Genomic DNA, 12,607 nt, shown 5'->3' on the forward strand with positions numbered 1-12,607 from the left:
AATGAGTGGAATGCGCTCCCTGAGTCTGTGGTGGATGCTGTGACAGTGAATGAGTTTAAGGCGAGGTATGATAGGTACTGTATGAATGTCAAATAGTTGTGATGAATATGATTTGGGGCCTCCCTCGATGAGTCTAATGACTCCCTGGAATTGCCCGTAATAATAGTAATAGTAATAATAGTAATAATATTTATAACCTAGCAGAATTATCAGGTGTAAGCAAGTAATCAAAGAGAAAGGAGCCCTCCTTTTATCTCTTTAACTACATTCTCTATGATGTGTTTCTAGAAGAACTGGTAGTTGTAATCCTTGATGGAAAAACAGAATAAAAGAGAAAAAGAAGTTCGTTCAGTAAGCTTAAGATGAACTATGTCTGTATGTTAACTCATAAATGTCCACATTTTTACAGGCTGAGAGGAAAGTGGATGAATGAGGGAACAGTTCAGCGGGATACTACTCATGAAAATACCTAAATTAAAAGTAACAAAAAAAACAAATGTCTGTGAGAAAGTGGTCAGGATGAGTCAAAGAGAGAAACATATAAGTGGAGTGCTTACTTCTTAAAACATTTTAGAGAGGATTTTTAAAAAGGTTCTCATATGAAAAGCTCTCAGTGAAGTGAGATGTTTCTTACAAGACAGAAGCCAGGACTGTTTTGGTACCATTCAAGTTTACTAAGTTGTCCTCAACCCATCCACTGATGGCATGGAGATAATGGGAAATCTTGAAGCTTAAAAGGTTTCAACTTCAGAAGGGCCGTCAAATAAATGGCAGAAAGGGGTGGCAAAACCACAGAAATTAACTGAGGTTTGTGACAGAAGGTCATTTATTTATAGGAAGAAGAGCATAGGGAAGAAGTAAGTTCTGAGGTACCTTTGGCAAAATGTAAAGAGTGGAAACTGACAACCCAAATGCAAAATGTGGAAAGCAGACCATTAGATAGAAGCTTGTTAAGTAAGCCATATAATAGTTCCTGGAAATGTCTGTACTGACCACACTTTTCACCAAACCTTACTACAGTTTGCATTCAAAGGCAAGGAATGTTGGCTGAGATATACTATGGAATGAGAGTGGCACAATTTTTATTGATCATTTAACTGGTGGGATTTAGGGATGAAAAGTTAGCGATAATTGTCTCCATTATTTTGAAGTGAAGATAACAAGAATGATAGTATAATGGCTATTTTATCTCCCTTCTTTGCAATGGGCAGAGAAGAGGCATGTTCTCTCAAAAAAATATCAGATGACTTTGCAAGATTTTCTAGTAATTCTGGAGTACAAGTTTTGAGCACTTTATTCTTTTTTGAGGGGGGGGGGGAATACAATCAGGAGCTATAATAAATTTAGTTTAATCCTTTATCCAAGTGTGAGCAAACAAAGTTTGCACCTGGAAATATCTTCAGGACTGGGGTAAGGTACAACACCGGGCAACTCGTAGCAAAGGTGGACCAAACTAACATCACTCCTATCTCATTCTAGTAGTAAGACTTATACGTTGGTTAGACATAACTGGTAATTAATTTACGGAATTAACAACGCATATGAAGTATTTTAATTAAAGATAACTTTAATGAATCACTTCTATATTTCGGCAATATCACATTGCCATCTTCAGGAACATCAAGATATGGTATGCGCACTAAGGAACTAACAAAGCAAATGAGGAAGAAAGTAAGAAACTACTTTTGTTTCTAAAGTCCTAATGGTGCCCTCTTGCGGGCTAATTTGGTAGTCTTGGCAGTTGGGCTGAAGTTCTCATAATGAAAGTCTCCCAAATTTGGGGCAGTTTCATGCACCCAAATTTGTTGAGGTTAGGAACGTTTTTTAGAGCTGCTGAAGATTCTTTGAATAATCTTTCGTATTTAAACTTGCTGCGATGGATTATTTTTGTTTTCTTCCAACGAATTTTATGATGGGTATCTAAGGCATGGTCTGCCAACCCAGAGCGGCTGTACTGGTGAAAACGGATGTAGTCTTGGTGTTCTGAAATCCTGATATTGGTTGTTCTGCCTGTTTGGCCAAAGTAGGACAATTTGCAGCTGCAAGGGACCTGGTATACACCAGGTAGGTCTAGGGGAAGTGGTTGGTCTTTGGTAGAGCGGATAAGGGATGCCAACTTTTTATATGGTCTGTAACAGGAAGTAAGGTCATATTTTTTGAGGATATTAGTTATTTTTTCAGAGGTGCCCTGGATGTAGGGGATAGTGATAGACTTGGTGTAGTCTTTATTGTGGAGGGGGGGGAGGGGGGTTGTGGTTTATAGGTTTTAGTATTTTTTGGATTTTTTTGGGGTTATAGCCATTGGCTAAGAAAGTGTTGAGGATGTGGTTTAGTTCCATAGTCAGGGCCTTGTCATCTGAGCAGATTAATTTTGCCCTGTTATATAGTGTTTTTATCACCCCATATTGTTGTGAGGGGGGGTGGTGGGATTGCTGGTGAATGTATCTGCCAGTGTGGGTGGGTTTTCTGTAAACAGAGAAAACCAAAGATCCATCAAGCTGGCGGGTGATTAAAGTGTCTAGGAAGGGGAGGGTGTTGTTTTCCTCTTTTTCTAAGGTGAACTGGATTCTGGGATGTTGGTTGTTTAAGTGTGTTAGGAAGGAGTGGAGTGTGTCTGAGCCATGTGGCCAAATAGCAAACACATCATCCACATAACGAAGCCAAATAGTGGGTTTTTGTGGGGCGGAGTTTAAGGCTTTCTCTTCAAATGTCTCCATAAAGAAATTGGCCAAGGGTGGGGAAAGTGGTGAACCCATGGCTGTCCCCTCTATCTGTTTGTAGAACTTTCCTTACCAAACGAAATAGCCTGAGTTCATTGTGAACTGAAATAGGGCTGAGATATCGGGAGGAAACTTGGCTTGGATGAGCTCAAGGGTTTCTTTGAGTGGGACATTAGTGAATAGGGAGGAGACGTCAAAACTGACCATTATGTCAGTGTGTTGGAGTGTGAGGTTTTCTATACTGGCTTTAAAGTGGGCTGAGTTTTTTATGTGTGATGGTGTGTTGCCAGTGTAGTGTGTGAGCGTTTTGGCTAAATGTTTGGCTAATTTATATGTGGGGGAATCAATGCCATCCACTATGGGACGCAATGGCACATTTTGTTTATGTATTTTTGGGAGTCCATATAATCGGGGGGGGGTCTAGAGTTATAGGGTTTAAGTTTGTTGGTGACTTCCACAGGCCAAGAAGTGACCTTCTTAAGGAGTCTGTGGATAGTTCTAATCTGAGAGTTGGTCGGATTATATTCAATGGGGAGGTAAGTAGTACGGTCTCGTATTAAAGAATTTAGCTTACCTTTGTAGTCTTTTTGATTGAGTACCACAGTGGCGCTTCCCTTATCAGCTTTGGTGATTACTATTTTTTTGTTGTTTTTTAATTCTTGTAGGGCTGTATATTCGTTTTTGGATAAGTTGGATTTCGGAGGTTTGGCTTTAGTGAGAACACCGACTACATCCAGTCTCACGTTGTTGGCGATGTGGTTAGGCAGGTTGCGAATTCCACGCTCTATTTGGATCATGATTTCTTCAGCAGGTATCCTTTTTGGAGCTAGGGCGAAATTGTGACCACGTGAAAGTGCGGTGAGTGCTTCAGGCTTTAAAACTGCCGACAAGAGGTTGACTACTGTGTTAAGTGGTGGCTGGGGTACAGAAGTAGAAGTCTTTGTCAGGTTTTCGTATTTTTTCACGTGCCGACTACGTATTTTTTCGAATTCCTTTCTTGCCGATGTGCATGAGAAGTCATGAAGTATAGACCAAAGAATAAGACCATATAAAAAGTTGGCATCCTTTATCCGCTCTACCAAAGACCAACCACTTCCCCTAGACCTACCTGGTGTATACCAGGTCCCTTGCAGCTGCAAATTGTCCTACTTTGGCCAAACAGGCAGAACAACCAATATCAGGATTTCAGAACACCAAGACTACATCCGTTTTCACCAGTACAGCCGCTCTGGGTTGGCAGACCATGCCTTAGATACCCATCATAAAATTCGTTGGAAGAAAACAAAAATAATCCATCGCAGCAAGTTTAAATACGAAAGATTATTCAAAGAATCTTCAGCAGCTCTAAAAAACGTTCCTAACCTCAACAAATTTGGGTGCATGAAACTGCCCCAAATTTGGGAGCCTTTCATTATGAGAACTTCAGCCCAACTGCCAAGACTACTAAATTAGCCCGCAAGAGGGCACCATTAGGACTTTAGGAACAAAAGTAGTTTCTTACTTTCTTCCTCATTTGCTTTGTTAGTTCCTTAGTTCACATACCATATCTTGATGTTCCTGAAGATGGCAATGTGACATTGCCGAAATATAGAAGTGATTCATTAAAGTTATCTTTAATTAAAATACTTCATATGCGTTGTTAATTCCGTAAATTAATTACCAGTTACTCCTATCTCAGTAAATCTCATAATGCAAAACGCATCTCCTTGCGAATATGTATAATGTTATACATTAAGGGAAGGGCCACTACCCAGACTAGTTTCAACCTTTATTGAGGTCTCTTCAGTGGGAGCCAGGCACAGAAATGGAGATACCAGACAGAAGCAATGCGGAGGTCATTTTTACCTATAGGAGTTGCCGAAAGGTGTGCCACCTTTTTATTAAATTACTCTAAATTTACAGAAAGACGTTGAAAGTTTATTTTTCACTTGGTTAGACTATAATAAATCTAGTTTAATCCTTTATCCAAGTGTGAGCAAACAAAGTTTGCACCTGAAAATATCTTCAGGACTGGGGTAAGGTAGTACAACACCGGGCAACTCGTGCATATCCACAAGGAGATGTGTTTTGCATTATGGGATTTACTGAGATAGGAGTGATGTTAGCTTGGTCCACCTTTGCTACGAGTTGCCTGGTACTGTACTATCTTACCCCAGTCCTGAAGATATTTTCAGGGCAAACTTTGTATGCTCACACTTGGATAAAGGGTTAAACTAAATTTATTATAGTCTAACCAAGTGAAAAATAAACTTTCAACGTCTTTCTCTAAATCCAGAGTAATTTAATAAAAAGGTAGCACACCTTTTGGCAACTCCTGTAGGTAAAGATTACCTCGCCATTGCTTCTGCCTGGTATCTCCACTTCTGGGCCTGGCTCCCACTGATGAGACCTCAATAAAAGTCGAAACTAGTCTGGGCAGTGGCCCTTCCCTTAATGCATAACATTATACATATCCGCAAGGAGATGTGCTTTGCGTTATGGGATTTACTGAGATAGGAGTGATGTTAGCTTGGTCCACCTTTGCTACGAGTTGCCTGGTGTTGTACTACCTTACCCCAGTCCTGAAGATATTTTCAGGCACAAACTTTGTTTGCTCACACTTGGATAAAGGATTAAACTAAATTTATTATACTCTAACCAAGTGAAAAATAAACTTTCAACACAATCAGGAGCACAAGGGTTGTTACGTTAGTATTCATACTATTAAAGATCTTTCCTTAATTTCTGGCATAATTCCTGGCAAAAAACAGAAAAAAATTGTGACCACGTGAAAGTGCGTGTGAGTGCTTCAGGCTTTAAAACTGCCGACAAGAGGTTGACTACTGTGTTAAGTGGTGGCTGGGGTACAGAAGTAGAAGTCTTTGTCAGGTTTTCGTATTTTTTCACGTGCCGACTACGTATTTTTTCGAATTCCTTTCTTGCCGATGTGCATGAGAAGTCATGAAGTATAGACCAAAGAATAAGACCATATAAAAAGTTGGCATCCTTTATCCGCTCTACCAAAGACCAACCACTTCCCCTAGACCTACCTGGTGTATACCAGGTCCCTTGCAGCTGCAAATTGTCCTACTTTGGCCAAACAGGCAGAACAACCAATATCAGGATTTCAGAACACCAAGACTACATCCGTTTTCACCAGTACAGCCGCTCTGGGTTGGCAGACCATGCCTTAGATACCCATCATAAAATTCGTTGGAAGAAAACAAAAATAATCCATCGCAGCAAGTTTAAATACGAAAGATTATTCAAAGAATCTTCAGCAGCTCTAAAAAACGTTCCTAACCTCAACAAATTTGGGTGCATGAAACTGCCCCAAATTTGGGAGCCTTTCATTATGAGAACTTCAGCCCAACTGCCAAGACTACTAAATTAGCCCGCAAGAGGGCACCATTAGGACTTTAGGAACAAAAGTAGTTTCTTACTTTCTTCCTCATTTGCTTTGTTAGTTCCTTAGTTCACATACCATATCTTGATGTTCCTGAAGATGGCAATGTGACATTGCCGAAATATAGAAGTGATTCATTAAAGTTATCTTTAATTAAAATACTTCATATGCGTTGTTAATTCCGTAAATTAATTACCAGTTACTCCTATCTCAGTAAATCTCATAATGCAAAACGCATCTCCTTGCGAATATGTATAATGTTATACATTAAGGGAAGGGCCACTACCCAGACTAGTTTCAACCTTTATTGAGGTCTCTTCAGTGGGAGCCAGGCACAGAAATGGAGATACCAGACAGAAGCAATGCGGAGGTCATTTTTACCTATAGGAGTTGCCGAAAGGTGTGCCACCTTTTTATTAAATTACTCTAAATTTACAGAAAGACGTTGAAAGTTTATTTTTCACTTGGTTAGACTATAATAAATCTAGTTTAATCCTTTATCCAAGTGTGAGCAAACAAAGTTTGCACCTGAAAATATCTTCAGGACTGGGGTAAGGTAGTACAACACCGGGCAACTCGTGCATATCCACAAGGAGATGTGTTTTGCATTATGGGATTTACTGAGATAGGAGTGATGTTAGCTTGGTCCACCTTTGCTACGAGTTGCCTGGTACTGTACTATCTTACCCCAGTCCTGAAGATATTTTCAGGGCAAACTTTGTATGCTCACACTTGGATAAAGGGTTAAACTAAATTTATTATAGTCTAACCAAGTGAAAAATAAACTTTCAACGTCTTTCTCTAAATCCAGAGTAATTTAATAAAAAGGTAGCACACCTTTTGGCAACTCCTGTAGGTAAAGATTACCTCGCCATTGCTTCTGCCTGGTATCTCCACTTCTGGGCCTGGCTCCCACTGATGAGACCTCAATAAAAGTCGAAACTAGTCTGGGCAGTGGCCCTTCCCTTAATGCATAACATTATACATATCCGCAAGGAGATGTGCTTTGCGTTATGGGATTTACTGAGATAGGAGTGATGTTAGCTTGGTCCACCTTTGCTACGAGTTGCCTGGTGTTGTACTACCTTACCCCAGTCCTGAAGATATTTTCAGGCACAAACTTTGTTTGCTCACACTTGGATAAAGGATTAAACTAAATTTATTATACTCTAACCAAGTGAAAAATAAACTTTCAACACAATCAGGAGCACAAGGGTTGTTACGTTAGTATTCATACTATTAAAGATCTTTCCTTAATTTCTGGCATAATTCCTGGCAAAAAACAGAAAAGGCATGCAGTATGCTACTGGATCATTTTGCATTTTTTTGTAGTACTAACACATTGCTTTCATTGGGCAAGCTATGCTCACCCCCCATTCTGCATAGCTCTTGCTAAAGGAAATTTGTAGAGAATGCTAAAACAGTTGTTATAGCATATAGTTTGTTATAGTGAATTTCATTTAGAATAGCATTGTACCTATGGAATGTTTGGTTGGGAGGTTTTTAGCGTGCATGCTTTCCATAGCGATCCTTTCCATAGCATTATGGAAAAGATCGCTACCCAGACTATTTTTAGTCTGGTTGTGAAGATACTTCACACAAAAACATCATTTGTTACACTTGGATAAAGGATTAAACATGAATATAATTTTTTGTCAAAGTATAATTTATTTTGTAAGTAAGTGAAAAAAACTTTTTACAACGCTCTGATACAGAGTATTTTAATAATAAGGTGATATACCTTTTTATTGCATGTATATGTAAATATAATATATGGCTTCTGCATTAATTCACTCTTTATATCTTCCTGGGTCTGGCTCCTACTCACGAAACCTCAATCAATGTTGAAATCAGTCTGGATGGTGACCCTTCCCATAATGCAAAACAATATCTACATCCAAACTCATAATACGATTTAAATCTCTTCTAAACGCTACAGTTATAAGATATAAATTGGACATTATATACTTTGTCTATGTTTATGTTGTAAGTCAGCTGTTAGAATTGAAGGAAGATGGTTTGATGTTAAATCAGAGGTGTGATAAGGGATTTCCACTGTTATTCATTATCTATATGGATCACATTATGAAGGAAAGTGGTATTACATCTGGTATCAAAATAGGTGATGTTAATCCTAGCTTTATGCAGATGATGATGCAGCTGAATAAAGCCAGTAGAAGTCTGCAAGATTCCCAGACTAAACTGAATAACTGTTATACAATAAATTTGGTATGAAAATCAGTATTGAAAAGACAAAGACAATGAAAACAGGCATGAAAATATAAACATTAAAAACATCACTGTATCCAGATTGAATGCGAATCTATAGAATAAGTAAATTATTTCTGCTATTTAGGCACAATTCACAATTTTTAGTGAAAATTGCAAATTAAATATGGGAATAAACAACAGAATTAGTAAAGCTGGTATGGCAAGAAGTCAGCTGAATAAATTTATATGGAATAAGAGAGAAATTAGTTAAAACACTAAATTAGCTATATACAAGACAGTGTTCAAACTAATTTTAACTTATGTATCTGAGAGCTGGGTTAGAAATAAAACACTTGATCAAAGATTGGAGACCACAGATTTTAGAGCTCTGAGAAAGATTAGTGGAGTGAGCAGATGGCATTGATGGCAGTCATATTAAAATACTGTTAGCATTCAAGAATGTGTTAGCAGAGCTAATCTTAGATGGTATAGTAACTTAAACAGAATGGGAGAGGAAAGATTAGCAAAACAAGTAGTATTCTTTAACACTTTAGTAGGAAAATGTCCACGAGGAAGAGGAAGATGTAAGTGGATTGATAAGTAAAAAAATGCCTTAGAAGACAGAAATATAAGATCTGATAATGTCTTGACTAATAACAGATTAACTTACAGGAAAATTGTTATTGGAAATTAGTAATGGTGTAACTTTTTCATGTAATACTAACATATCCTGCATACATATCCCTTAGGGTACAGGATATGTATATATCAGGATGCATCAGCAAATTGATGATGATGATAATTAATTTTAAATTTAAATAATTAAGTTTATTCACTAATGGTGAATAAATTTCTAGTATTACAATCTTTAAAAAAAATACAGCTAATAAATTTATTTCACATAAGTTTAAGTTTCCTTTTTTTTTTAATTTTTTTAAATAAATGACTCCTAGTGTATGTAATTAATTATCTCAATTCTAAAAGGGATGATCACCGATTCCCATTCTCTTAATATATCATGACTTTCTGGATTTCCTGGAAATCCAAGAAGCCATACATATTTCATGATGTAATCCTTATGCACCTGCATACCCTAGAGAATGTCAGCCTCGTAATCACTACTCAGCTGCTGACTAACTTCAGCCAAGAAATGATGTTTCTTAAGTAAACTGGGTGTTATGGATGATATGTTGTAGACTGTAATTTATCATTTTATATATAAATGTAACCAAAACTAATACAAAACAGCTACTTCACAAGGAATAACAGTTTACTTACAAATTATAATTTTTAGATCTAAAGAAAGTCTTAAAACTTACTTGATATTTTGCAAATGATAAAATGGAAAGAGTGCAATGAAATTGTAGCAAATCATGGTTATGTCATATTTTAAGATTATTATTTAATATTAATTTAAGTTAATTTCTTTGTTACAAATTACCTGCCACAAAACTATTTCCCAAGTTGTTTGTTGAAGAAGAGAACCATGAGCTCCAAGTGTAGAAAAAAGAGTCTGACCTGCACTTTTGCGTACGGCAGGCCGAGAATCAACACATAAATCTCCTAGTCGGCAAAAGAGGCACATCCACAAATTATCAAATGCAGGTACGCTATGTTTATGACTGGACTGATTGTTTATAATTGGAAAGGAATTTGGAGATTTATCTTTATCTAATGCTTGCTGGATCTTTTCGTGATTTTGAAAGAGATAATCTGCTATATTCCACTGAAATGAATAAAATATGTTACCATACATGCAAACATACATATTAATTTTTGAAGTAATAAGTAAATATAAAATTTTGCAGTAAAAAATAAATAAAAATAAAATAAAAACCAAGTTTCTTTTTACTTGTATCTGGTTAAAACCTAGATACAAGGATTTACTTACCTGCTTTTCTCAGTAGGAGGGAAAGAACCAAATGTTAAAAGTTACAAACCAATCCAAAAATCAGTCTAAAATCCCTAAAAGAAGCCTCCATAGCTCACTCAGTACAGACAAAGCCCTTTGGTCAAAAAGAACTGGTTTCAATTACCATCTACATGATGTGAGGAACCTTTATCTGGTCTCTCTCTTTCAACTAAAGGTGAGTTAGCTGGTCTCATACGTTGGTAGAGAGTTTTTTTCACCTGAAAACTCTGGTTTTTCATCCCTCAGAACAGGCAAACCATCCCCGTGAACACACATGGATCTACAGTCATGAATACAACAATGGATATATCATGGTAGCCAACCTCCCGGATGGAGACGACACATGATGATGAAAATCCCTAAAAAATAATAAAATCTTTAAAAAAAAAAACTACCTAAGACAACACCGGCCAAAGTTAAAATCAGCAGAGATTTTGCACTGCAGCTTAAAAAAAAAGAGCAATGAAGCTTATAAAATCCAGTGTTAATGTATACCATCACATCAACAAACACTCACTGGAATGATCTATGGCTATAATGCCCTGTTTAGAAGAAAATTACTTGATATATCATTTCAAAAAATCAAGTGGGGTTATCCATTCATATGAAACTTTAAGAAACCTTAAATAGGAATTAAGGCTTAGCATGATGTATGGAAATCTGCAATATTCATAATTCTCATTCTAATAACACCAATTAACAACACAAGAAATAGTAACAGTTGTCAAGAAATAGTAACAAGTAGTAACAAGAAATAGTAACATTCTTCTACTATTCTGTATTGTATTACTGTATATTAATTTTTCATTGCATTTGTTTCCAATATCGAAACAAATTTCCAATTTCTAATTAAACTAATATATTTCCATTACATTATCGATTAACACATTCACTGCCATGCTCCTTGGGCATAGTTTGTTACCGCACGACAAGCAATTTCACTTCTTCAAGGTCAGTACGAGTAATCTCGTTGCCGGCAGCAAGCGTCATACATGTATATTCATAGTTGGCTTGTGAGGCTCATATACCAACTACGTGTATGCACACTTTTGCTGCTCACTCCGCACGCCAAGCACTTTCACTTCTTCAAGGTCAGTACGAGTAATCTCGTTGCTGGCGGTAAGCGTCACACGAGTATATTCGTAGTTGGCTTGTGAGGCTCATATACCAACTATGAGTATACTCGTAGTTGACAGTGAACGTGTTAAAATATTGGAAATATAATATACAAGATGATAAATAGAAAAGATGAGTGCAAAAAAAGAAATCATGATTACCTTGACGTACCTGTGATTTCAGTCAGGATTTCTCCATGACTGCAGATTGTAAAGAGTCCAGCTATTCCTGTCTTGGGGCTTTCTTCTCCATTTTCTTCCATCATTGGGTGTTCCCACCTTAAGGCCAGTCTTCCAGGTTTCCTTTTGGTATCTCTCAGATACCAATTTGTTACTCTGACTGTCAATCTGTTATCTCTCATTCTGGCAAGATGTCCTGCCCATCTACTTTTGCTGTTTTAGATTGCTTTTATTACTTCTTCAAGGTCAGTACGAGTAATCTCGTACTGACCTTGAAGAAGTGAAAGTGCTTGGCGTGCAGAGTGAGCAGCAAAAGTGTGTATACTCGTAGTTGGTATATGAGCCTCACAAGCCAACTATGAATATACATGTATGACGCTTGCCGCCAGCAACGAGATTACTCATACTTTGAGCCCAGACTTCTTCCTGATTTCTGTGTGTCTTACATGGTCTATTTTATTTATATTGCACATTCTTCTTTCTATTGCACATCGAGTTGTCATTAAGCTTTGTTCTACTTTTAAAGTTGTGTTCCATGTTTCACTGCCATAAGTTAATGCTGGTAGGATGTGACTATTGAAAAGGTGGGTTCTTATTTCTATATCTGTTTTGGTTGGTAATTGTTGATTTTATTTTGCTGAAGGCTATCCAAGCAGCTCTTTTTCTCATTGCTATTTCATTTGATATGTCGTTATTCATTTTTATGAACTGCCGAGGTAGATGTAATCTTCAACTTTTTCGATGGTGTGGGATTCTAGAGTGATTGTATAATCTTTACAATATACATTTTTCATCCATCTTGTTTTGTCCAGATGTATTTCCAATCCAATTTTTTGGAAGTTTTAGCTTATGTCATTCAGCATTGATTCTTAGAGTTTGGGGGGAGTGAGATATCAATACCACATTGTCGGCAAATATAGGATATTTAACATTTCACCATCAATGTTTATTCCACCTTTCATGTCAGTTTTTTGAATGATGCTGTCCAGAGTAGATGTGAAGAGATTAGGTGATAAGACATTAGCCTAATGTATTCCTCTACTTAAGTTAATTTTAATCAGGTGATTGAAAAGAGTGAGATTTG

The 12,607-nt window shown here is 37.1% G+C and overlaps 1 protein-coding gene across 1 annotated transcript in view; it reads right to left on the bottom strand.

The window, feature by feature from the left end:
- The window catches only part of mon2 (Mon2 homolog, regulator of endosome-to-Golgi trafficking), a 749,535-nt gene that overhangs the window by 254,250 nt on the left and 482,678 nt on the right, over positions 1-12,607 (bottom strand). The window contains exon 22 of the mRNA XM_090397718.1: positions 9,758-10,042. Coding sequence (XP_090253844.1) covers positions 9,758-10,042 — 285 coding nt within the window. The remainder of the gene's footprint in view (positions 1-9,757; positions 10,043-12,607) is intronic.

Source organism: Typopeltis vanoorti, chromosome 1 (genome assembly GCF_054136105.1).
Source record: "Typopeltis vanoorti isolate ZY-2024b chromosome 1, IOZ_Tvanoo_1.0, whole genome shotgun sequence".
NCBI classification, from domain to species: Eukaryota; Metazoa; Arthropoda; class Arachnida; order Uropygi; family Thelyphonidae; genus Typopeltis; species Typopeltis vanoorti.